Source organism: Solanum verrucosum, unplaced genomic scaffold, assembly GCF_900185275.1.
Source record: "Solanum verrucosum unplaced genomic scaffold, falcon-dt-bn FXZP01000222.1, whole genome shotgun sequence".
NCBI classification, from domain to species: Eukaryota; Viridiplantae; Streptophyta; class Magnoliopsida; order Solanales; family Solanaceae; genus Solanum; species Solanum verrucosum.
Window position 1 is genome coordinate 776,487 of NW_026020027.1, and position 27,538 is coordinate 804,024.

The 27,538-nt window shown below is 33.0% G+C and overlaps 3 protein-coding genes and 1 long non-coding RNA gene across 5 annotated transcripts; all 4 read left to right on the top strand.

Moving 5' to 3' along the window:
• The first annotated feature begins 6,412 nt into the window (after nucleotides 1-6,412).
• On the top strand, nucleotides 6,413-7,674 carry LOC125821145 (ethylene-responsive transcription factor 3-like). Its single transcript, XM_049500556.1, has one exon. The coding sequence runs from the start codon at nucleotides 6,619-6,621 to the stop codon at nucleotides 7,273-7,275; it is 657 nt and encodes a 218-aa protein (XP_049356513.1). The 5' UTR covers nucleotides 6,413-6,618; the 3' UTR covers nucleotides 7,276-7,674.
• Nucleotides 7,675-9,732: 2,058 nt separating this feature from the next.
• On the top strand, nucleotides 9,733-10,685 carry LOC125821182 (uncharacterized). Its single transcript, XR_007442559.1, has 2 exons — nucleotides 9,733-9,841; nucleotides 10,224-10,685. It is a non-coding gene; the product is annotated as an uncharacterized LOC125821182 (long non-coding RNA).
• Nucleotides 10,686-14,883: 4,198 nt separating this feature from the next.
• LOC125821172 (uncharacterized) lies at nucleotides 14,884-18,204 on the top strand. Its single transcript, XM_049500584.1, has 4 exons — nucleotides 14,884-15,318; nucleotides 16,064-16,513; nucleotides 16,830-17,139; nucleotides 17,732-18,204. Exons 1-4 carry the CDS (start codon nucleotides 14,914-14,916, stop codon nucleotides 17,866-17,868), a joined length of 1,302 nt encoding a protein of 433 aa, XP_049356541.1. The 5' UTR covers nucleotides 14,884-14,913; the 3' UTR covers nucleotides 17,869-18,204.
• A 1,909-nt stretch (nucleotides 18,205-20,113) lies between these two features.
• LOC125821162 (EH domain-containing protein 1-like) lies at nucleotides 20,114-26,609 on the top strand. Of its 2 annotated transcripts, XM_049500573.1 has the most exons (16): nucleotides 20,114-20,294; nucleotides 20,491-20,570; nucleotides 21,579-21,647; nucleotides 21,740-21,797; nucleotides 22,374-22,429; nucleotides 22,503-22,542; nucleotides 22,661-22,719; nucleotides 23,507-23,620; nucleotides 23,752-23,854; nucleotides 24,067-24,116; nucleotides 24,542-24,670; nucleotides 24,765-25,016; nucleotides 25,108-25,187; nucleotides 25,693-25,819; nucleotides 26,021-26,164; nucleotides 26,348-26,609. In XM_049500573.1, the coding sequence occupies exons 1-16, from the start codon at nucleotides 20,210-20,212 to the stop codon at nucleotides 26,531-26,533; spliced, it is 1,632 nt and encodes a 543-aa protein (XP_049356530.1). In that variant the 5' UTR covers nucleotides 20,114-20,209; the 3' UTR covers nucleotides 26,534-26,609. The 2 variants fall into 2 exon arrangements, with proteins under 2 accessions (XP_049356530.1, XP_049356531.1); XM_049500574.1 differs by lacking the exon at nucleotides 20,114-20,294 and having other exon boundaries at nucleotides 20,490-20,570; nucleotides 21,714-21,797.
• Nucleotides 26,610-27,538: the final 929 nt, after the last annotated feature.

The following is a 27,538-nucleotide window of genomic DNA, read 5'->3' on the forward strand; positions in this document are numbered from 1 at the left end:
CTTTACTGCACAGGGGCCAAGCTGTTGCCTGTTGGGCACAGGTTTTTTCTGCCATTGGTTTTTGGGTAGGTGATAAAATTTAATGAATATTCTCTATTATTTTAAAAGAGGAAAATGTACACCAAAATTTACATTTTAAAAAAAGAAATTTATCTTTAAATTTACGAAAGTTAAATTTTTTATGTAGGTGATAACAATTAAAAGAGTGAGGTGATGTGTTGAGAATATAATTAAATAATAAAAATATGTTCTTTATAAATTTAAAATGAGATGGTCATACAATTTAACATAATATGTCCTCTTCATATCTCGCAGATCTAAATATGGAGTTCTAGTTAGTTTACAATTGGGACTACTATTTCCTTGTATCACAATAGGATATGTACATTGTGAACAAATGATATAAATTCATATCGTCAGAATTTTCAATCATGTGTGATCAAGTCGTGATTGTTATTGATCCACCTCTGCCTCTAAAAAGGAGACTCGTAAATATGACTTGTTATCAATGAGCTAATAACAAATATTCAATTATTATTTACCCTTAATCGATAATAACAACTTCATAATAATTTCGACTCAATGGTTGCATATTAAATAGAGAATATATTTAGCTTTTTTTTTTGGTAGTCTTTCCTTGAGAACTTTGGATATGCATATTTTATTTGGATAATTAGGTTGATAATATATTGATATCTGAATGTTGCCTACTGCACAGGTGTTACTTAGCTCTATTCATTTTCCATATAAAATTTCTCAACGATTAAATCAATAATCAAATTATTAATGAATAATAATTGATAAATCAATAATTAACATCTTAACAATTTTTATAACGATAACATAGCTACAAAATCGAACCATCCATTAAGGCAATCAGCACCTCCTAGACTGTGCACATTGTCTATGCCAAATACGATAATTATTCACTGCATAGTACATACTAATTAAATTCGTAAAAGATCAATCATGTTGTGGTACAGTGATGGACTGTTTTGACCTTAATCAGAGGTCTCAGGTTCGAGCTCTAGATATGGAGAAAATTTTGTTGGAAGTTCCACCTTTGAATAGGCCATACAATGCGCGACTCAGATTTAGTCAGGGCTCTAATACGGATTCCGAACACCAGGCAGAAAACAAAAACAAAAAATAATTAGTAAAAGAATAAAAATTGTAAAAATAAATAAATTTTTAGTGGAACCCACTTCGCATTGTCTATCGAGTCGGAAGATTGACTAAAGATAATGGAGTCATTAAAGCACGTGAATGGTGATGTGGGGCCAGGTCAAACTGTGGTTGAGTCTAAGTGGGTCCCATTAACACAATCTGTTATATGACCTTTTTGCCCTTAATAAGTTTTATCAATTTTCTTAAGGTCAAAGTACCTAATACAATAATCAAGGAGAATTGACTAATACACTAATCATCAAAATATACGAAGGTTCCCCAGTCAAATTGTTTATGACTCCTAATTTTAAATAAGGAAACATTTTTTTGCATGTTTAGCATTCTTTTGAAGACCAAAAGGTCAATCTGTTTTTTTCTTTAATATAAGGAAAAAATATCTAAATACATATTTTATTTTATTATAATCTTTATAAATTTCTATCATTTAAAAAAAAATCAAAAATCCTCTCTCTGATGCATTCCTCCCCTCTCGGATACATCCTTTTTCTATGTATTCGGATATCTGTTGATGTATCCAGAAATCCAGTGATGTATCCGGAAGTCTAGTGATGTATTCGGAAGTTTAGTAATGTATCCGGAATCTATAAATTTTAAGGAATTCTCTAATTTGGAATATAGTAGAAAAATAATGTGATTAGCTTTTAACACTATGAGATTTATGTAAATTATATTAAATATAATCTTGAAATATAAGAAATTTATTGGCCCAATTAATTTAGATTTGTATAGCGCACCATGCACACCACCCATTAAAGGATAAAACATTTTCTATCAATAGCAGAATCAAATTTTTTATCACTAAGATGTTTTATATACAATGAAGTCCACACATAAAAGAAATATAAAAAGAATTTAATAGGGGTGGGGGCAGATCTACAATTGAATTTTATGGGTTTTTACACTTTTACTGGATTCTAAATTAATAATTTGTAATATTATATCAAATTTGAATCAATACTATTGAATTTAATTGAACTTGTACCTTTTGTTCTAGGCCTACCGAAGGAGTTAAGATTATTTTTTTCATTCAAAGAGCTTATGGCATCTAACTAAGTGTCGAGGAATTTAATCTATCGACCATACACCGGGAGTGAGAAGTATTCCTCCATCCATAACCAAGAGGTTTCGGATTCGAGTCTCCTTCGATAAGGAGTTGTCTTTGTTAGGGAGACTTTTACCCCCGACCCTATTCAACTTAGTCGGGCTCCAATATGGATTCCAAACACTAGGTGGGAAATCAAAAAAAAAATTGCGACACAGCTTATCTTTTTTAAGTTAACGTAACAAACTTACGATCCTTCAAATGAAGTCAACATAAAATTTGATTCGAAAATAACTAAATAAATGTTGATAAAGCTCAGATTCCTTCGTTTAGAGTCAGAGTCCATCCGTGGAGATTCTAGTCTTGATCCTCAAGTGTGTGTACCTGCAAATAGAAGAAGATGAACAGGTGGTTAGTCTGATTCACTTAGGGCCCTATTTAAGCAAAGTATATATATATACTTTTGACCCCCCAACCTAGAGTAGCTAGGTGGGGAAGTCAAATTAATCCTTGTTCATACATAGGCTTCTCTGGTACGAAATGGGCCACTTCAAATAGGTTCATTGCTCCGGCCCAGAATACGATTAATCCAGCATGGGCTACATGAGCCCCTAGTAGTTTACCGGATAAATTGAGTTGTCGGACATTCCCGACCCACCAAGCGAAACCAGTGCTTTCTTGGTCACGACCAACTAAGGCTAAAGTTCCATTAAAGAAAAAATTTATTTTGTGGTATTACAACCAGTATTTATCCATAAATATATTTGTATTGATAGTCACTTTAGTCATGCTCGACCTTTCTCGAAAGCATCTATTTTGAGAATATGATCAATCAAATATTAATATATTCTCGATTCTTCATCAATGCTTCAATTTTTCATTCTCATGTGAAGGCGTTCAATTTTGGAAGAGCATCCTCTTTTTTCTTGGAGAAACCTGGTTAGCTGGATTGATTTTTTGTCCCTAAATATGCAACATAAAAAGATTAATTTAGCTTACCACATTCATTCATTAAAGTACATAGTTTTCTCTAATGAGCTTTTACCTTGCAAATAAAAGAAAAATAGACGCAACATGAGAAATACTTCTAAATCCTTGAGATCACTCGATCTCAATCAGTTAATCTCATGTTATTAGTATTAGAATAGAGATGATGACCTAGCTTTAAAAAATGACATTTTTGCCCCCCCCCCCCCCCCCCCCCCCCCCCCCACACCAAAAACTCTTTACATCCTTCTCCCAACACATTCTTACTTGCATTACATATAATTTATTTGTTCGCAACAAATTCAAATTGGAAGCTAATCTTAGGAAGAACAAGTTTTCCATGCTTGAACTAAAAAATCGAGTCAAAAATTAAAATTTAAAATTTCTGAATTTGTTAAGTTATTGTTGTTACTAAGCTTGCAATTAAATATCAATATATACTTAATAATTTTTCGATTATAAATACAAAATTTAAATAAAGTTATTAAATTCATTCATACTCGTTTTGATCGAATATCCGAATCCACGGTTGTAATGTGTGGTCATTATGATGGCCGGCGCCTGCGTGTTATAAATAAAGAGTAATATGAAATCAATTCTATGGTCTTTATACAAATGTGTATGAATGGGCATCAATAGGAAATATTTAATGTTTGGTTCACATTCCTAATATAATATATAGTAATAGCTTAATATATAATCGACCTTTTAAATTAGTAGAATATTACTTTCACACATTCAAACAAAGTTTTGTACAACTAAACACGCCAGGTCTTAATAAAGTATTTTAATTAGACATTTTCGATTTATATTTTTAAAAAATAAATCGTATGTCTTCATTTTATTAAGTAGTTAAGTTAATCAGACAAAATATGTCATTGCCTTTAATTATACACATTTTTTACCTCAATAAGCTGCAAATGCTTGACATTTTCTAATCGAACTTGATCCTATAAGTAAAGGAGAATGACATATTTTATGTTAACTATCGAATAGATGAACGGACACACATGCAACTTTCTTCATTACATGTTTTAAAAAAATTGAATCAAAAGTGTCATATTGAAATACTTTATTAGATGTATGAGAGGTGTTCTATTGAAACATAATTTAAATTGAGCGTCTAAATGAAATATTCTAATAAATTCAAAAAATTGATTATATAAATAATTCATGCATAACTATTTAATCTCTACATTATTTATACATGCATAACTAAACTACCAACTAACAACTAACAACCAAACGACCCTTTGGTATTAATTAATGTAATGTACTAAGATATTTATCTATTCATTGCTCACACGTAATGTGCGCTCTATTATTCAAACTTGTGAGCGTATTGTGCTTTAATTCAGAATATTTGATAAACTCAAATATTGTAATAATCCATTTTCAGTTTTGAAAATCAAATTAATAATCGATAAACAAAAATATCAAAAATTGAATGTTAATTGACCAAAAAAAGAAAAAGAATAAAGTCTATTGATTTTCCTCCAATTGGTTGAACCATAAATTTAACGAGTACAAGAATGGTCTCGGGTGCACCCAATAAATGAATAGAAGAAGCACCGATCTACTTCATGTATGCTTCACTTGATTTGAGGGGATATAACTCGGTAATTTTGGTAGAGCTTGGCTCTTACAATTGGGTACTATTCTGAATAATACTTTCTATACTTTTTTTAATTTTTTATTTGACGCCTCATATCCACTTTAGGGCTTGACTAATTTGACTCTTGCTGAAAAATTTCACTTTAAAAGTAAATTTTTCTTATCAAAGACGATGTTGTGTTATTAACTTTAACTTAAGATCTTTAATTAAAAATAAATAAATAATTAATTTTTATGAACTCGAATCTAAAATATTTGATCAAGAATAAATAGGTAATTGGCTTCGCATACCATAGAAGTATGGAAGGATAAGGCAATTTCTCCAACTACACACCCCATCTTTTTGCTCTCCTCTTTCACGTGAATAAGTATAATTCCTCACATAAAGCCAACTGGCAAAATCAATTGGTTTAAAGGAACATAATCAAGACTACTAAATGCACTTATAATTAATTGCTACTACTTTTTATAATTTCACCCAATTAATACCATTTAATGTGGGGTTATTATTCCTAAACATATATTTTCTCAAAATTATATTGATTATATTGTTGTTATTGCTTCTACTTATATTATTCACGAGCTAACTCTATTTTTTTTTTGGGAAAAAGAACTCCATTAAGCTATTTAATCTTTTCGTTTGACTGGCCACCAAATATCTAATATTTAGTAGTGTCAATTGTGTTTTGAATTTTTCCTCGTATATTTTAGAAAATTCATAATTCCTATTGATTTAGGATTCTCTTTACCTAATAGATTTGAAAAAAAATCATACATTGTCCTTATATAATTGGGAGAACCTTTTCATTATATGTTTAGGAATACTATATATATGTATAATATTATGTAATGGAAGATTTTAAAGCATTGTACATTTCTTTTTTTTTCTTTCATAGTGGAAAAGTCTCTCTGCTTTTGCTTGGAGGATTAGGCCTAATCGAATCTTGTTAAATCTTTGTGTTATTTTTCTTTCTATTTTCTTTGTTCATGATTGTGTACTAGTTAGTTTATGATATTTCTGTAATAACTAGTTCAAATATGTATCCCTTAAGGATTGTTTAACCTCAAGCACGGACTCTTGATTAAAGGTCGAAGGATCACATCCATTTGATAATAAAGTTTAACCCTAACCGAACCTTATTAAATCCTTATGTTATTTTTCTTCTCTATTTTCTTTATTTGTAATTGTGTGTTAGTTAATCCACAACATTCTACAATCCCTTAAGGATCATTTAACCTCAAGCACAAACTCCTGATTAAAGGTCGAACGATCACATTCATTTGGTTATAAAAATTTACTAGTACTAACCTAGTTATTATTATTAGAAAAAATAAAAAGAAAATATAAGGGGTAATTTTGTCATTCTCCACGAGCGTGGGAAAAAGAAAAAGGAAGCAATAAAGAAAGTAGAAGCAAAAATTATTAAGCTTTGTTTGGTTCATGTAACTTGTAGGGGCAAAATCGAGAAAATACAACCAAAGTTCCCCGCGTTATTTTTCCCACTTTCCTAACCAATTCCTCCCTCTCAAAACAATTTTTTTTTATATAAAGCCAAAAATTAAAATAAACAAAATAAGAAAAACCCTCTTTCCTCTTTCTCTCTCTAAAATTCTCAGCCAAAACCCACCACACATACAGTAGAGAGAGAAAATCAAATCGAAGATTTTAGAGAGGGATATTGAGTTTCTTCGGAGACGAAGGGAAGCTTAAGCCTCCATTCGGTGTCAAAAGGGAGGTGTGATTTTTGATTTATTTTTTTGATTTTTTTTATATATATTTTTTGGTCATGAGGAGAGGCAGAGCAACTCCGGCGGTGCCGGTGAAGCCAGATGGATCTGGAGGATTGAACGAGATTAGGTTTCGTGGAGTTAGGAAGCGGCCATGGGGGAGATTTGCTGCAGAGATTAGAGATCCATGGAAGAAAACTAGGGTTTGGTTAGGTACTTTTGATTCAGCTGAAGATGCTGCTAAAGCTTATGATGCTGCAGCTCGAACTCTTCGTGGACCTAAAGCTAAAACTAATTTCCCTTTACCTCTGTATTCTCAGCATCATCAGTTCAATCAAAGTTTAAACCCTAATGATCGGTTAGTTGACCCGAGATTGTACTCACAAGAAGCTCCGATCGTTTGTCAAAGACCTACATCGAGCGGTATGAGTAGTACTGTGGAATCATTCAGCGGACCGAGACCGCCACGTCAGCAAACGGCGGTTTTGCCTTCGAGAAAACATCCTAGATCGCCGCCGGTTGAGCCGGATGACTGCAGGAGTGATTGTGACTCATCGTCTTCTGTTGTTGAAGATGGTGATTGTGAAGGTGGAAATGACAACATCGTTTCATCATCTTTCAGAAATCCACTGCCTTTTGATCTTAACTTTCCTCCGCCGATGGATGACGTTTATGCTAATTCAAATGATCTTTACTGCACAGCACTATGTCTTTGAAGGAAAATGGTTTCAAAGTTTCGATCTTTCAATCATTCGAAACCCGAAAAAAAATCACAGATTTAAAGCAATTGCTATGAGTCTGTTGCTGGAAGAGATTTTAACTCTTCCATTTACTTATCCTATTTAATGTCATGGTATTTCATGATAGATGGATTAGTGTGTCTGATAATTGATCTGATTATGTGTCCTTCAACTATATATGAGTTCTGGGATAATGTAGTATTTTATTGTCAGTTGAAGACAGATTTGTATACATTAACATGTAAAATTAGAGGGAACTTTCAGTTCTGTGTTGTACTATTACGATGAGAGCTCTAGTGTCGTTGATGTAAAACGATATCTACTCTCTCATCACTTAATGTAAGAATCAAGACTTCATCTAATCAAATATTAGCTGTTGGCGTATATGCTTGTTTAGTGTTTTGATTGTTGTGATAATTCAGCTATCATTTTAATTTTATGGTATGAGTGTTTTTACAAGTTATGCATAGGTTGAGTTCTTGTATGTTTGTCGAAGGTTTAATAAGTCTTTTGGTAGTGATGTGATAGAAGTTGAAGATAAAAATGTTTCATAGAATTGCATAATTTGCTGGATTAAAGTATTTTGACATGACTTATTGGTGTTCATTCTCGAGGCAATGGCATAAGCCCAAGTTTAGAAGCATTCAATCCTTTGATGACAATATTCAATGTTTTGGAATATAAGGAATGCCAGATGTTTCGAAGGGTAAGATGAATAGCTTACAACAGATCAAATACAAATGTTTTATGGATTCTGACTTTTTGGTGTAATCTACTGCAGGATGTAAAGGATGATGATAGTATGATAGATTTCATAGAATCTTTACAAGGATAAGACTTTCACATTAGGGATCCTTTTTTTTGTTTTTTGTACACAGGAGTTCCTGATATTTATACCGACTTAGTGCAAAGTTGTTCCCTTTTTAATATATATCTTACCTTTTCAAAAAAGAATAAAAAAATAAAATATCTGACATGGGTCAGTGGTGTTCATTCTCTTGTGGATAAGCTCAGGTGGGTCCAAAATTTAAAGTTGTTCCTTTGGAGGGGTAGAGGTAGGCCTAAGAAGTATTGGGGTGAGGTGATTAGGCATGATATGACACAACTTTAGCACATCGAGGACATGAACTTGAGGGGAGGGGGTGGAGGTTGAAGATTAGAGTAGGAGGGGTAGTGGGTAGGCGGGTGTATTTCCTTCCCATTCTCAGAGTATTAATATTTTTCTTCTTGTTTTTCCCTTTCTTTAGATTACTATTACTACGTGTTAAGTATTATTTAACCTCGTTATCTTATTTTCTTCTTGTTGTTTCTGCGTGTTATTGCTGCCTCATTTTCATTGTTCATTCAGCCGAGGGTCTATCAGCAACAACCTCTCTTTACCTTCTCAAGGTAGGGGTAAGATCTGCATACACTCTACTCTTGGTGGAATTGTGGTTGTTTTGATACTGAGCAAGGAAGTTTGTGAACTAGTTTTTGTTTGAGAATAAGATTTTATCTTCCGTCTTTTGCCAATAGTGAATACTGAATAGAACTTCTTATGTATGCCAACTAAATTTTGTTGCAGAGTAAAGAAACAGCATTCAACATTTGATAGCCATAATCATTTTTTTGCGAGTAATCATGACGAGTTAGTTTTCAACCTAATGCTTCTTTGTGAATGTTCCCTATCATCTGTTATATGCCGTGTCTATGATCTAACAGGTTAAATTATTTGAACTAGAACTGTTTTTTTCCTTTCTTTCTGTGAAGAGCCATCTTGTTTGATGATGTTTAGCCATTTTGTATGTTCAGCTGCATCAGTATCATTTGAAGTAAGTAGCTGTTAGTGCTCTGGTTTCTTATTTAGATGATGTTTAGCTATTTTGTATGTTCAGCTGCTAGAACTTTGCATGAGATACTAGCAGATTTCTTTCTTGTTCTAACATATTTGTTAGAGTTATAGAGTTCACACTATTGCCTTAATTTGGTGACATTTTCTGAGGTGCTAATTTACGTGTGAGCATACTTGACTAATACACACTTTTCTATTCGTGAGTATTGTATATGCATTCCCATGGAAAAAAAAACTTCTCACATGATCAAACATCTGGACCTTCTGAAACTTTGTGATGCAAACTTGTTATCTTTTCTGAGTTCTGACAACTTGTATTTGCAGGATTGTAGGTGGTACTAATTCTGTGCACATTTAATAAGGAGTTTTTCTTACTTTCTTGTTTTTTACATCAACAACTTACCTTGTATAATCACACAAGCGGTGTCTGTGAGCAGAGTAGAGTGTATACAGACCTTTACCTTACCTAGTAAAGATAGAGAGGCTGTTTCCGAACTTTCTTGCTTTTCATCATCTAATATCTCCTTGATCTGTCATTTGTGTGCCTGCATCAATTCCCCAGTGTTTCTCTGCTTTTCTCCCTATTTGCAGTGAACCGTTGAGTCAGGTTACTATGCTGGGAGCAGATTTGTCAAAGGCTTGCTAAAGGCTGTGATGGAGCCACCCTTGTCCAAAGGACACCCCTTCGCTGCAAAATTACAATGTGGATAGGTAAATTCTCTTTTACGTATATATACTATATATATGTTGAATTTTTTTGGCTTCTTATGTGTTTACTTCTTCATATTTCACACCCCTTAGTGAAAATCCCGGCTTGGCTACTGTCTTGAGGTATATTTATGAATATGTTATAGATATCGTCACTTAGACTGCACTTCAGTGAAGGTATCTATGCATTTAGGGAAAACCAGCAACTAGCTGATCTATGAGCTATGTCTTGAACAAAACGAGGGCACTAAACAGTAACAAAATGAGATTTAGTTGTTATGCAAGACATTATCGATGGAAATTTGAGTGGTCTTGAATAGGGAATTTAAGATTAGTTTCTATACGTGATTGATATGATACTTCTGTACAGTTTACTTTGTTGCAGTTATGTCAAGTCTCTGCTCATGACATTTAACTGTCATATTGGCATAAAATGCTGGTTTGGTAGGAGCTTATGAGAAATGCTGGTCCTATATCCGTATTGGAGCCTGATTAAATTTGGATTGGTGCATCCATATTTGGGGGTGGCACTCCCAACACAAGATTTTTTCCATGTACAGGGGTTCGAACCCGAGACTTTTGGTTTAGGGTGGAGGATTCTAAAATCATTCCACCCCAACCCATCACTGGTGATGTGTTGCTCGGGAAGATTTATACAAATAGAATCATTGTGTTGTTATTTAATTTCCAATTCCATTTAAATAGTTGTGAAAAAATAACCTTCACAAAGTTTGAAGTTTTACCAAAGATTTGATACAAATTGTGTTGTAAATTTGGAATAAATTGTTGTGAGGGATCACCAAAAATTTCTAATTGATGGGTGTCATAACACCTGGCGAATCACCAAGATTTTAGTACAAATTGTGTGGTAATTTGTAACAAAATGCTTACAAATACTGATGGATCACCATATACTTTGTCAAACAAATCAACATTATTGCAAGAAAATGATGACATGTGATTGGTCTAAGTTGGTTTCAAGTTGAACTTGTATTTATAAAAATTAAAAGTTGTTATTCACCCAGCCAGACTCTTCCGAAGTTTGTGTAAGATTTAAACCAACTTAAGCACTTATCGATCCCTTTTTTTTAGAGTTTAAGTTTTGTGCACTGTCAGTATATAAGATTTTCTACACCATATGGTTATTTTTAAGATAAACATGATAACTTAATTAAGTAATTAATAAAATATCTTTTTGAATATAATTATAATTATGATAAAATATAATAAAATAAAATAAAGTCCTCTTTCTTCTCTAACCAAAATTAATTCATAGTTATCTTCTTAATTAATCAAGTTTATTTGCTTTTCTACATCTGATTTTATTTGGTTCTATCTCTTTATCTTCTTGTTCTATTTTTTAGTTTTTGCGTCTTCTTTTGTTGTATTACTCGTTCAATTATTTTCAGTTAAATCACGTTTTCAAGGTTTTTGTGAATTTTCTCAGGGATAATAATTATATTTGTATCTAGATTATATTGTTATCAACCCTTTTGATCTTCAGGATATTTGAGATATCTTAATATTGTAGATCAGAATAATAAATTGCAAATTGCAATTTTTTTTTAATGCTTCTTTTTTTGTTTACGGATCATGACTTTATCAAAATTAAAAAAGAAAAAACAAAGACAATTAAGAAATTAAAAAATTAATTCTGATGAAAAAAAACAGACGTAGAAAAACAAATAAACTTGATTAATTATGAAGATAACTATGAATTAATTTTGGTTAGAGAAGAAAGATGACTTAACTTTCCTTTACTATATTTTACCGTAATTATAATTATATTCAAAAAAAAATATATTTATTACTTAATTAAGTTACCATGTTTATCTTAAAAATAACCCGATGGTCTAGAAAATCTTATACACTGACCGTGCACAAAACTTAAACTCTTTTTTTTATGGAGATTTACCCATCACAGAGATGCACAGAGAAAGAGAACGAACTTCATATATCCCTTTTCTACTCAATCCAGAAATAAGATCGGATGTTTTGTTACCTCTCATCAGTATACAAAAATTAACCTACTTGGAAGGTAGAGATGTCACCGTACCTCGATAATTTCAAATTTATATATGGGGGCTTTAGTCGAGTCTCTTTCTTGAGTACTGCTTGTGTTAGATGATTTGAATTTGATTACTAACTCTAACCGTATTTTAAGGTTCGTTTGATATGATGTATTAATATTGTTGGTATAAGCAATGCTGAGATTATTTCTTATACAGTGATTGGTTTAGTGGATCAATAAGAATATGTGGCATAATTTCTAAAAATAAAATAAAATTATTTACAAAAATATCCTCCACAAATACAGTAGAAAGGATATAAGGGCAAACTGTGTCTTTAAGTATGCTAATGCATGCATTTAAACTCCTTAAATTGCTAATACCGTGATTTTTTCATATAGTACACAACTAATATATACTTCACGCGTTTCAATTTATATGAGTTAGTTTGACTTGACATGGAGGGTAAGAAAAAAAGAAAGACTTGAAATATGTGGTCTAAAATTAGTCCTAGATATTTGTGTGGTTAGAAATCATTTCACCAAAGGTAACATGAACATTTTAAAGTTAAATTATTACTAATTGTAAAAATATATCACTTTTTTGGACCGACTAAAAAGGTAAGTAAATCATATAAAATGGTGCAGAAGGAGTAAATTATTTTTTTGATGCATCTTACCAAATAATCCCTAAATGTCTTTTAGTGATACTTTATTATTTTTAAATTTTGAATCTGTCTCTGCTAGTATAGATATCAAGTTTACGAAGACTTGGTAAAAATAAAAATAAAAGTTACTGTACTATTTTTTTATTTTAATTAAAATTTTAAGATTTTTAGGTCACATCCTTATATTCCAATAACATTTTTTTGAGGAGAAAAGGTAGACACCACATGTGGTGAAACTAATGGGCAGGTTGGCAATGTGCATAATCGCATGTTTGCTCTATAAAATTAATACACCTGTTGTTGATGATCTGCATTTGATCTCATTTTGTCACCTTATTAAACACTCTGATTTGGGAAAAGTCTCTTTTATTGCCTTCATATTAATATTATAAGACAAGACAACTAACTAACAAACAAATCAAGTTTAACTAAGTATTATATTTACAACCTTTTTTTTCCTCACCCGGTGTATTGGAGCCTTGATTAAATTTGGATCGTGCACTGCAGGACCCATATAGGGAATAGCGCTCCAATTAGGATTTTCTTCATATCCGAGGCTCGAACGCGAAACCTTTGATTAAGAGTGAAATAGTCTCATAACTGCACCACAACTAAATGTTGGCTATAGTAAAACCTTGGTTAGCTAGTTTATACTATATTTGTTTTTTTGGGTACAACTTAGTTAGCTAGTATATGTTGACACGGGGACTTGCCTAAGATTCCTTTGTCAAGGTAAAAACTTACTTGTTTACACTAAATCAATGCAATTTATTATGATTAAGTAGTTTAATGAAATAATAATACATGTTAATTAATCATGATTAAGTAAATGAATTATGTATTCATACACATGATATATGCATATTGATTTAATATAAGCATCCGATGCAAATAAACTTTTACGAGCAAGTCATGGAGAGAATCCTCTCTTTCACTCCAATCACCCCATCATTTTGTGCCATTGGAATCAAACACTATAGAGTTTCACTTGTGGAGTTTAAAACTTCATGATAGTAGCTATTTAGTATAGACAAAAGTCGAAAATGAGCAATCAAAGAGACAGATGCAATACTGTAACATCGAGTTAATTATCTGAACCAATACTTTCTATGTGATATAAATATGCGTAACGATTCATTCTGACTTAGATAAATTTTAGACATATTTTAACTGGTTCAAATTTAATCTAATATATCGATTTGCTACCTTAATACATAATTTACTAAACCCAAAATGATTATTCTTTTACTTTTAACAAAGTGAACGTATACACTAGTTGAAAAACTATATAACTAAACTTGTTAATAGTATTATTATTATATGTATAATATATATTCCAAACTAATTTAAGAAGTAAAAATCTCATTGAGTGGAAGAATCCAGAACCATTATGCATAATATTAACTTTCCATTATAAAAGGATACTACACTCACTGTCTTCTCTATAAGTTTCCATTGCCTTTTTCTTCTTCTTTTTGCTTTTAAAAAATTTATTCCTTTCTTCTCCTCACATAAAGCAATCATCTACTTTTTCTGCCATCCTGCACTTCCCTTTCTTCCCAATCTCCATCACCAAAATTATCAAACATATCTTCGACGAAAAATTATATTATATAAATATAAAAAAGTATATAAACTATTGAAGCACAAATTCTAGTGCAGCACAAAGGAATTCAAAAATTGCTTTAGATTACATACTCAAATCTCAGGTATGACATTCTATTTCTTTTTGTAATAATCATAGCCTTTGAATTATGCGCATTACGATTAATTTTGTGAGATATTTATTATCTTCCCTCACCATATATATCAGGTAACTATGAACTTGTTTGAATTAAGTTATTTTAAATCAAAAGAATTTTTAAACACTTTTATAGTATTTGAATAAAATGAAAAATCTTTTTAAACACTTATTTATAAGTCAAAATAATAAAAAACAAAGGTCATAATTTAGAATTCCTAACTTGTTACGGGTTATGCTTATAAAATATAGGCTATAAGCTCATTCAGGCTTGATATCTACCAAGTCATTTTATGAAATACTTGTTACCTTCATAAACATAAATACTAAATAACTCTATCGGTCAAAATGCACTTTTTGCATTTTTCGGGCTATATATTTTAGGATAAACTCAATTGTTATTATTAATGTATATTAACTTGAAATTATTATAGATATTCATAACTTCATAATTTGGTACTTCTCATTATTACAGGTACCATTAACTCTGTCCAGGTATAATTTAAACAGGTATGATCCTCTTATATACTTTGTAAATTTCTCGTATGAATTTCTAGCTCCGCCATTTATCTCATTTACTATAAACTTGTCTGAAACACAGTTCAATTTTCTTCAGGCAAAAAAAAAAAACTGAGATACACAAAACTTCTTGTACAAAATGTGTGACATCAAGAAGGAAAGTTTACTTAACAAAAACAAGGGAATTGAAAGAACAGTATCAAATGCCTACGACGAATTACGAAGTTTCAGAACATGGTTGAAATGGATGTGTGTGGATCAATCCAACGCGTTTTCCGCTTGTCTCTCTTGGTTTGTTTTCATACTGTTAGCTGTAATCGTCCCTTGCCTTTCGCATTTTCTTCTGGCAAGGGACGATAGTGATGCTGCACACAGTCGTCCATATGACAACGTTGTGCAGCTATCACTTAGCAGTGTTGCTGCTTTGTCATTTGTTTGTCTTTCTCAGTTTGTTAAGAAATATGGGCTGAGAAGGTTTTTGTTCCTTGATAAGCTTTGTGATGAGAGTGAAACAGTTAGAAGAGGCTACACTGAACAGCTCAATGTAAGCCTTCTTTTTTTCTTTCCGAGTTTAAGTTTTATGCACTGTGAATATATATTTGTATTATTAACTCACTTGTTAGGTTATTAGACGTAAATCTCGTGATATTTATAACTCCCTCTTGAGTTGTTCAAACTCTTCAAAAATGCCGATGGGTGTGTATTGGATCCTTCTTTAAATATCCAATAGGAGTGCGGTGTCATTTTTGGAGAGTCCGAGCAACATAGACTTCTTTTGTCCCAATTTATGTGTCACCTTTCTTTTTAAGGTCGTCCTGAAAAGAATGTCACATTTCAATAATTAGAAACAATTCAACTTTCAAATTCCCTTTTTTAACCCTTAATGAAATGATTTATAACCTTACTAATATCTAAGGTTTATTTTAGGCCACAAGTTTCTTAAATATCGTATCAAGTCAAATAATGTCATATAGATTGGGACGGAGGGGTACTTGATAATCTCGTAAAGATCGTAAGAATTTCATCCTAAGGACTATGCACATAGCTTAAGACTTTGATTTGACTTTTATATTGATGGGAAAAAAATAATCGAGAAAACATCAAATGAAAGATTAAAATTTTGAAATAGTTAAATGAATTCTTGAAAGTCTTGATGAATACAACTGAAAATGTTATTAGTGGAATTGCATTCAGATTATTTCGAAATAGAAAGAGTACTGTTTATATAAGTTGAAAAAATGGAGTATTGATCAACTTTGATGTAATAATAACTTCTTCTCAATATGCAGAGTTCACTAAAGATCTTATTCATATTTGTCCTGCCATGTTTTGCTGTTGAATGCGCGTACAAGATTTGGTGGTACAGTTCGGGTGGTACACGAATCCCCTTCTTGGGCAACGTCATTGTGAGTGACACTGTCGCGTGCATTCTAGAGCTGAGTTCTTGGCTTTACAGGACAGTCGTGTTCTTCCTAGTCTGCATACTTTTCCGGTTGATATGTTACCTTCAAATTCTCCGACTACAAGATTTTGCTCAGGTGTTTCACGTGGATTCTGATGTTGAATCGGTGTTGAGAGAGCACCTGAGAATTAGGAGGCACTTGAGGATCATTAGCCATAGGTACCGGTCATTCATCTTGTGGGCATTGATGTTCGTTACAGCAAGCCAATTCGCGTCCCTTCTCATGACCACACGCTCAACTGCAGATCTTCATATCTACGAAAGTGGTGAACTCGCGGTATGTCTAATAAGCATTCTTATTTGATTTTTTACAAATGGGGGCAGGGGAAGGAGATTACAAGGTGGTGAATTGAACCATTACAAACAAAGTGAAAGTTCAGGTAGCCAAATTTGTGGTTAAAATCGGTCAGTCTTTCATTCCTTCTTAAAATTCGTGCTCATTCAAACACCGTCATATGACATGAAACCAATGGAGTACCTATTATGATTCTTATCCGAGATGATTGACCCCTAGTTCATCCAGCCGATCCTTATCCTGAATAGTCATTTTGTTGCTGTTACTCGTGATTAAATGTTGTCGTCTTAATATGCAGCTCTGCTCTGTCAGCCTTCTCGCCGGGCTGATGATACTGTTGCGAAGTGCAACCAGAATTACACACAAGGCTCAATCCGTTACGTGCCTAGCAGCCAAGTGGCACGTATGTGCAACGATAGATTCATTTGATTCGACTGAGGCTGATACACCAATTACTCGAGCGACCTCTGACCACGTCTTTCCTGTATGTTCTGAAGGATCATCTGATGCTGATGATGTCGGAGATGAAGAAGACGAGTTAGACAATACGAAATTCATCCATGCATATGCCTATAGCACAATTTCATTCCAGAAAAGACAGGCATTAGGTATGATATGCTGGTTAAAACTGTTTTCCTTATTCCTTCCCTTGAGAAATGAGCACTAATATTACTGCGAGTTTAACTTATATGCACTTACAATCAGTAGTGGAGCTAGAATATTTACTATGAGATTCAAAATATAAAGAAGTAAACACACAGTGAATCCAAGAGGATTGTAAAAAATAATTTGATCTTTTACCCCTTGTGCCCTCTAACTACCCCCATGCTGACAATATATAATATTTTTTCTCCGTCAAGTTAAAATTACCTACAACAGTAGACAACTATCCATAACAACTGTGTTAAAATCTTCACACAGTTAAATTTTATCCTATTACAATAAAGTTTTGGCGTAAATGGTAAAGTTGTTGCCATGTGACCAGGAGGTCACGGGTTCAAGGTGTAAAACATGCTTTGGCAGAAATGCAGAGTAAGACTGTCTACAATAGAACCTTGTGGTCCGGCCCTTTATCCGACTCCACACATAGTGGGAGCTTAGTGCACCGTACTGATCTTTTAGTATTAAGTTTGTAATACTGCATAGCTACTTAGCTAGGATTATTCTAATGATACTTTATTTTGACAAATCTGTTTGCAGTGACATATTTTGAGAACAATAGAGCAGGAGTAACAATTTATGGATTCATGCTGGATAGAAGTTCTATTCACACCATATTTGGGATAGAATTATCACTAGTTCTCTGGTTGCTTGGGAAAACTATTGGCATTTCTTGAATTATTATTAGCTACATGTTATGTTGCTCGGATTTGACACACACCTGACGATATTTTTGAAGAGTCCTAACAACATAGTCAGTCAAAAACGGACTTTTTGACTTGTCCAATCGTTGGAGTTTAAAGATATCAAAAAATGAGAAAGATGGAGGAAGTTTACCAAACACAATTTACAAGTTTGTCAATCCATTTTCTCCTGGTGCTAGCCTCAGGGCTCCGATTCATTCTTCTTCATTTAATCATTTTGTTGTGTTGTTCTGATCATAGGTCCGTCCCCTTCTTAAAAGGCGAGTGTGCATAGCGAGCTATTTAATTGATTGTTCAACTTTTATATCATTTATGATATCATTTTTTTTTAATTTCCAAATTAAATAACTTATCAAGATGGATTGTAGTTCTGATGCCACCTTCAATGGAGTTATTTGAGGAAATATGTGGTTATGTCATGTTACTTCTGGTTTTTGTGTATATTAATATGATTTAATTTACTTCTACCCCATGACATATTTCCAATAGGACACATGATGACAACATGAAAAAAAGAAGATGAAGGCAGTCTCGAGTTCGATTTTTAGGAATTAAAAAGTTTCGGACTTTTCAATATGTCTTATATATACTAAATTCAAATTATTTGAACGTCAAAGTGCATATCAAATAGGTTAACATTGAAATTAAATAAAATTAAGATAGCATTGACATAACTTATATGCAAATATCCCAAAGTTTATCACATTTACTTTCGTTTAAGTAATTAATATATATCATTAATCCCAAAATTTATACAATTTTTACAAAACATAAACTATTTTTTTTCCATATCTTTTTACCTTTTCTTAATTTTTATTTTATTTTAAGGTAGGCCTCAATTTATCTCATTTTGTTTTTTTTTTTTTCTTTCCTCCTTTATTTTCTCCTTGTGCCTTCATCTCTTCCAGTAAGATCAGCCATGCAGATTTGATTTCTCTCATTTTAAAAAAAAATTTCTTCATATTTTCATCATAAACTCTGTCTTTTTCCTCTTATTAATTTGATACAAAAAACAAAATATACAAGAGGAGAAAGCATAGAGAAATTAGAGAGCAAGAACAAATATATATATATAAGCCAGTTCAACCCAATTCTTTCATATTGAAACCCTAAAGGCTTCATCTTTGTAAGTATTGATGATTTATTTTTTTATTTAATCATCTGATTTTCAAAATTCACTGACTCAATTAATTTAGATTCGAGCTATGTTAGGCCCGGCCCATTCATGAGGAAAGCCTTTTACTAGGATTTTTTTTTTCATTTCTGGGGCTCGAATTTTGTAGTGTTAAGAATGAAAAGATTTCATTCATTCCATGCATCCATGCATGATTTCATCCTTACCAATTTTTCTCTCCATGTTTTTCTATGATTCATGAAAACAAAACATCAAAAAATCTGAATACATTGTTGTTTACATTTTTTCTTACAAATATACCAGGGGGCGCTTGACCGTGAAAATTATTCACTTTTTCCAAGAATAATTTTTTACTTTATTTGATTCATTGTGAAATTTGAAAAAAAAAAAGTTTTTGTTTTCAAAGTGAAAAATGATATTTGAAAATTGGTTTGACCATGAATACAAATTAGAGTTGTTTTTGACTTTTTGTAAGTAATTTGGAGGAAAAAGGTGGAAACACCTTTTTGTTGTTTTTTAAAGTCTAGAAAATTCTGGAATTCAACTTCAAGTTGAAGTTCAGAATTTTATGGCCAAACGTGTTTTCCAAAAGAGTAAATTATTTTTATACCCTTCAATCTACATTTCAGAAAAGCTATTCAACTAACACCTTCTATTGATCTAATATTGAATTGTCATTCTATTACTTAAATTCATTATTTATCTACTTAATCACATTTGATTTTGATATTCTTTAGAAAAAGTATGTTTTTTATAGTTTACATTTTTTTGTCCTGATAGTGTATTTGCATAGTTTGTTTCATGGATACATGGATTTTCTTTTTATGGACAATGATGTGACTTTAACAAAAGACTTTTGCTTGCTGTTATACCATATTCGATTAGAGTTTAACTTATACACCTCGATAACGTAAAAAACTTTTACACTAGCTATCAAGTCGCAAACATATATCCATTGTAATATAACCAAATAATGTAGGCATTTCTTTTTATCATCTTCGATATATTAGTTAAACTCATTCTCTTAACTATGTGATCCATGATGCATTTTTAAAAAAAAAAACTTAATTATGTAATTTTCAGCAATGGTAGGACAAACTAAGTTGGATCTTCCCTTAAAAAAATGAAAATGTGCTAGCTTGTTCAAAAGCATAACAATCAACTTGGCTTCAGTGAAGAATGGAGTTTGATACTTATCCCATCAATCGTTGCTCCAAAAGGAACGAGAAGATTTATCAAGAATGGTTTAGTTCTGCTGATTCGGGTTTGTTCTCTCTCTCTCTCGCACGTGTGATTCATCATTCTTCTTATTTAAATATGTGATTGTGGATTTGAATCCATAATTTAAATTTAAATGGTTCAACTTTCAAGAGTTTTTTAGAATTGAAACACAGTGTATTTTAAATTATGAGTTTTAAATGCTTCAAGTTTAACATTTGTTGAATTTAATGGTATCACAGATGGAGATGGACGTCTCATAGGAAAGGATGCCACCAGTTTCCTTGCAATGTCAAACTTGCCTCGTGAAGATCTCAAGCAGGTTCTTCTTTCTGTGCATAATTCTTTTCAAACAAGCCCTTCACTTCTTTGGTGTTTCTTTGTAATATTTTTAGTACTATTAATCGTTGCACTTCTATAACTCCGTATTAGGGTGGTAACCAAAATTCTGGCTCCGCAGCTTCCTCAAGATATCATTTAGGTTATTTTTAATGTGTTCTAAATGATTATTGGTTGTTCAATAATTTTCCATCTTGAATCATTTTTATGACCTTAACTAGTTGGTCTTCATGTTGTATAGTCTGTTGTTGAACTAGTGTACTGTTCATTGTATTGAGGCAATAGCTTCGTTCCCGTAACTGATATGCTGACAACAATCTTGGAACGTAACTGCTTTTCGTTTATGTGATATGCTAATCCCCAACCCATAGGCTTTTGTCCTCCTCTTAACAGAGTTTCTTTGCCAGTTGGATCATAATTAGCCAAATGCATGTCATATTATCACTTTCCAGCATCTAAGTATGGTAACTCATTAGTAGCCCTTCTCTCCTCTGTTTGCACCTAAAAAAAAAGACAACTCAATGCACTAAGCTCCCGCTGGACCAACTATGTTGTCGAAATGAGAGGCTATCTCCAAGGCCATAACCTGTGAGTAGGAGGTCAAGGGTTCAAGCCGTGGAAATAGCCTCTAGCAATATTTGGTTCTGAAATGAGTCCTTCTCTCGTTTGCCTGCTAAAATTAAATTTCGCGATTCTATGTTTTCTATCTTTCAATAGGATATCAACTGCTTGGATGTATTTGAAAGCCTCGAGATGACTTGCACGAAAAATTCTTCTTAGGTTTGTTTTGAGGCTGACCTTTTATTTATTTGAGAGATTGTTACAGCACGCCAGGCTAAATATCATTTGATTATGTGTAGCCTAATAGTTGTTTTTGACTTATATATGACCTTTTGTTACGACTATGAAGCTGATGCACTATTACTGTACCTTTTTATTCATTTAATACCTATGTCTAATCAAATCGTTTTACTTTTATGTTTTTCCGAAGGTGTGGGCAATTGCAGATTCCAAACGGCAAGGATATCTTGGTTTTAAAGAGTTTATAACTGCAATGCAGGTATTAGATCTTTCTGTGGACTCTCATTCACCTTTAATAGTTAATTTGCTTCCCTATACACTGCAGATCATTCTTTGCATTTCACTATGTAGTTGGTCTCTTTGGCTCAAGCTGGCCATGCTGTGATGAGTGATTTCTCAAATGCTGACGGTAAGATATGTAGCTTCAACTATAACCAAACAGTATACTAGTAATGTTAGTTGTCACATGACTGCTACTACAAAATAACTACAGCTCTGTTCCGAATAAGTTGTGATCGGCTATATGAGTCCTCACTTCTCCATTTAAGCTCAACTCATGATAATATCGTACCAAATAGAAGTAAAAAGTGAAAAATATGTAAATATGTAATTAATAGTAATGATAATATTTGAAGTTCTCTAATAGACTAAAGCCAGTTCCCAACATGTTTTTCTTCCTTTGTGCATTTAGATCTTTCATGTGATTTTGGTCTACCAGTCCCCCTTCAATGCCTTCACTCACCATAGTTTACCTACAGGCCAGTACATCGGTAGGTCGACACATGATATGACCAAAACTGTCTCAAACGACTTTCTCTTATTTTATCCTCAATGCGTGCTAAAATTGCACCTTCTGGCGAATGTGGTTAATTTTTAATCTGAAATTTGTTGATTGTTCGTTATGGCATGTATTGGCTTTCTTTAGCAAGCAGAATTTGTTATCTTATACTGGTCTTATAATTAGAACAATTTCAATCCAATGCAGTTGACTTCGAGAATTTACAGCCACCTACAATGGAAGGTCTGGACGGACTTCTCGCTGTAAGTATGCCAGCTAGATTCATTTTTTTCTTTTACTATCTATTGCTTAACTGTTACTTCAAATGTTTTACAGAAGAAGAAGCGCGTGGCCAAATGGGTACCTGACAGTAATGGTAATGTTACTTCAGTAAATACAATAAGATTTCTATTTTTATTTGTTTACATTCTTGGGAAATTGGGAAGGGGGAGTGAATGGAGTCTCTGCATCTAACTAATTGAATTGCGAAGCAGGCAGTCTTACGCTATCTTCCCGTGCTAATTGGTTTTCATCGTCAAAATCTGCAAAGAAGGTGAGTGTGGTACCACCAATATGAATCTATTTCTTCTATCGTGCTGATTTTGCATTTAATCTGCATGAATTTCAAGAGACTAAGATTTTTGAGACAACTTTCTTCCTCGTGATTTTAGATTTACTCGTCCTATCTTAACACCTTCAATCACCTTAGTTTCACATGACAAGTGCGTCTACAGTTCAAAATAGGATGTGGCCAAACCATCTCAAGAATCTTCTCTCATTTTATCTCTGTGTCCTATAAACTCTCAAATATTGCGTGTTCTTGCTTAAGTAATGCACTTTTCAGATGCTCGTCTGTTGTAACTTCCGAAGATTAACTTTGTTCAAATGATTCTGTTTGTTTTGCATTAGAGGCAATGGTTTCATATTTTAGCTGTATATGCGGTATCCTTTTCTAGAAGGAGTACCTTTCTACACCATCTTCATTCCAAACTACGTGACAAACTTCTGTTAGGCAATGTCTTAAGATGATCGACAAACTTATAAACTATAATTATATTCTATATAACTTTCACAGTGTACAAGTGGGACTTCATTTGATAATTACAATTTAAATATGACGGCATGTACTCCCTATGAAGCTAACTTGTGAAAAATTATCGTGGTCCTCGTCTGTCAATGAAAACTGTTCTTTGCTTTGATATCATAAGCTATCTGTTGAAATTATTGCATGGAAATGTCCTTTTCCCAAACTGTCCCGAACACATCATTTAGCATTCCATTGACATGTATTTTTGTTTTGCTCCTGGAGTGATGCTTGGTCCTTTTCATTTGCCTTTCAGGTCCCTTCAAACTATGTCACATCAATAATCGATGGACTGAAGAAATTGTACGCCAAAAAACTAAAGCCACTGGAAGTTGCATATCACTACAGTGATTTTGTGTCTCCTTTATTGGTATGTGTAGCATTTCAGTTTAGCTATGCTTATTAAACAAATAGGAAAATATCTTAAATTCCGTTATTGGTATCATGATGACGGTGATGCATATAGATGAATTAACTTCTTAATTCTTCTATGTTTGGTAGGCAAATAGTGATTTTGATGCCAAACCAATGGTGATGCTTTTGGGTCAATACTCCACTGGCAAAACAACCTTCATTAAGCATTTACTCAGATCTAGCTATCCAGGTTAGCAAAAATGATTCTTGGCATAACTGGTAGGTTCCGGTTTCGAGCCATAAAAACAGCCTCTTGTAGAAATGCAAGGTAAGGCCGCATACAATAGGCCCTTGTAGTCCGGCTCTTTCTTGGACCCAGTGCATACCGGGAGCTTAGTGCTTCGGGCCGCCCTTTTATGTGCATTTATCTGTTGACATTTTGTGATTCTTTTATGTCCATAGGTGCTCATATTGGACCGGAGCCTACAACAGACAGATTTGTTGTCATCATGGTACTTGTACTTATCTGATTTGTACTGACTACTGTGTTCACTCACTTATTATCTTTCTTGGTATGGTGCCGAGTAGAAGAAAACTTGTACTGTACTGAAGTTCAAAGTTTTTTGTTAAAAGTTGTCCCAGAAATAGTAGCCGTTTACTTTAGACGATGTTTTATGATTCTATAACAAGACTACTATATTTACTATAATTAAAAGAACTAAATCATTTGTTTGGCAGTCGTTCACTTTAACCAGAGGCAGATTCAGGACTTGAAGTTTATGCGTTCCTACATGGACCTCAAGTTAATATACTGTTATAATTGAGTTCACCATCAAATATTTATAGATATTTAGTGGATTTCTTAGTACGTATACATGATTTGGGAAAAAAATATTGGGTTCACGTGGACTCATAAGTTACACTGTGTATTATACAGAATGGACCTGATGAAAGAAGTATCCCAGGGAACACAATTGCTGTTCAAGCAGATATGCCATTTAGTGGTTTGACAACTTTTGGAACGGCGTTTTTGTCAAAGTTTGAATGTTCTCAAATGCCTCATCCTGTGAGTATGACTCTTTGTCAATCGTACTGTATCTGAAAACAATTTTTTTTTATATAGAAACTGAATGATTTCCTTCCCTTTCATGTTGAAAAAGCTGTTAGAGAATATCACATTTGTCGATACACCCGGAGTGTTATCAGGGGAAAAGCAACGAACACAGAGGAGCTATGAATTTACGGGGGTGACATCCTGGTTTGCTGCTAAATGTGATCTCATTCTGCTTTTATTTGATCCTCACAAACTTGATATTAGCGATGAATTCAAACGTGTGATTGCATCTCTTCAAGGACACGACGATAAGATTCGTGTGGTATTGAACAAAGCTGACAAAGTTGATACCCAACAAGTAAGGCATATTATTTTCTTTTTTTCGTTCATGTTCACAACCTCTTTATAGACTACTAAAATTTTGTTTTCTTAATTGGTCCCCATTGCAGCTTATGAGGGTTTATGGAGCTTTGATGTGGTCTTTAGGGAAAGTTCAGAATACCCCTGAAGTATCACGTGTCTACATCGGGTATGATCTCTATATTTTCAATTAAAACATGATTGATTTCGATGGGAGATAATGTGAGCGTTGGAGTCCCACATCGGTCGGTTTAAGGGTCATTTGGTCTCCTTATATCGTCTTGGACAATCTTCCCCTCATGAGCTAACCTTTTGGAGTTGAGTTAGGTCAAAAATCCGTTTCTTTACATGGTAGCAGAGTCAGGCCTACCCTTCTTGTATTGTCCATGGGGTATCCCACATTAGTCGGTTTAAGGATCATTTGGTCTCATTATATAGTCTTGGACAATCCTCCCCTCGGGATTGGGTTAGGCCCAACATCAATTTACTCTTCAATAAAGTCTCCAAATTTAGTAGTGCAATGTGCATTTCATAGTTATGTCTATTTGACTTCAGGATCATGAAGTCAGTCATCCAAAATGTTTCATTTTTATATGGAAAATAAGACGAAAAATTCTTTTCTTTTTGGAGTTCAACGTTTTGCATAAACTCTGTGGATGTTTTGGCTTTTACAGATCATTTAATGACAGTCCTATAAATGAGGATCTCACAGGGCCTTTGGGGAAAGAACTTTTCGAGAAGGAGCAAGATGATCTCCTTACAGACCTGAAAAACATACCCAAAAAGGCTTGTGATCGCCGTGTAAGTTCACAATCTCTGAATGTGATCCTAAAATATTTTTTTGCTCATAAACTATGCTTCCGATTTGAGTTGAGCTTGCGGTCAGTGAGGTTTATATAGCTGATCCCAACTTATTTGGAACTGAGGCGCAATTATTGTTGTAAACTATGCTTCTGATTTTACATTAAACAAAGGATGAAAGTCAGGTTTTGTTGCATACAGATAAATGAATTCGTAAAACGTGCTAGAGCTGCAAAGGTACATGCTTATATCATAAGTCACCTGAAAAAGGAGATGCCCGCTATGATGGGCAAATCTAAGACGCAGAAAAGACTGATCGATAACTTGGCTGATGAATTCGTAAAGGTATATGTCATCCCTTATTCATTAACTCTATATGAACTTATTAGTACGTTGCTCAGACTCTTCAAAAATGTCTGGATCCAAAACTAGTGCATTTTTGAAGGATCTGACATAGGTGCAATAACATTTTTGGAGAGTACGAGCAACATTAATCTATGTCTTTAATGTTATCATTCTTCCAAACAGATTCAAAAAGAACACCATCTACCAGCTGGGGATTTTCCAGATGTTGAACATTTTAGAGAAATTCTGAGTGGTTATAACATTGACAAGTTTGAGAAATTGAAACCCAAGTTGATACAAGCTGTTGATGACATGCTTGGTTATGACATCCCTGAACTTCTCAAAAATTTCAAGAATCCATACGAGTAACTAGGTACATAGAGTACCGAGTTATATCTGCAGTGACGAAGCCAGAAATTTATACAAAGAGATTCAAATAATACTGATCACAAGTAGGATTTGAACTTGTGACTCGAAGGCGACTTTTGCATCCTATTTACCACTACAATATTTTCTTATGTCAAAAGGGATTCAACAGTTCACATATAACCAAAAATACTTGTTTTTACCCTATTTGTGCACTATGATTTTCCAATGAAGGAGGATTCAATTTAATCCTTTTCAAGGAGCTCCAGAGGCATCTTCCATTCATATCTATTTTGGTTTTTCCGCACCCTTTAGGTGTATAATATGGAATGTGGTTGTGTTCTTTTGATCATGACTAATTTTATTAAATATATAATATTAATTATGAAAGAGTCTAAAATGCCATTGAATTATCGAATTTGGTACAAATATACCTATCGTTAACCTTTTGGCTCTAAATTAGCCTTGACTTCAATGTATGGGATCTAAATTGCCCCTAATTTTAACGGTGTACTTTGAAAATAAAAATAATAAATTTAATTATTACGTGACACGTCTTATTGGTTGTTGTTAAAATTAATTTTAATTCACAACCCGTATCTGGACACACTAGAATATGATAAAGATAAAATAAGTAATATTGCAAACTAAAGTATATTTAAGAAATTAACTTTTAAACTAGTAAGATATATGTAAATTTCTAACGATAAATATGATACAATTGTTTGGGCTGGTGCGGGTTCAGCCCATCTGGGTCAACCCACTGTTGTACGAGTACAATTTGCATCAAGTAGCCAAGTTTACGTGTACTATTTAAGTCGTAGATTTCATTTTGTAGGTATCTATATTCACTAAAGAAAATAATGATTATGCTTTATTCACATATAATGTCGGATTTTCATTAAATGAGTTCAAATAAGAGAAAGTAAACGCACAAAGAATCCAAATGAAGTTCAAAATTTATTATATATAGCTAAAATTTAATTTTATTATTATATAATTAATGTA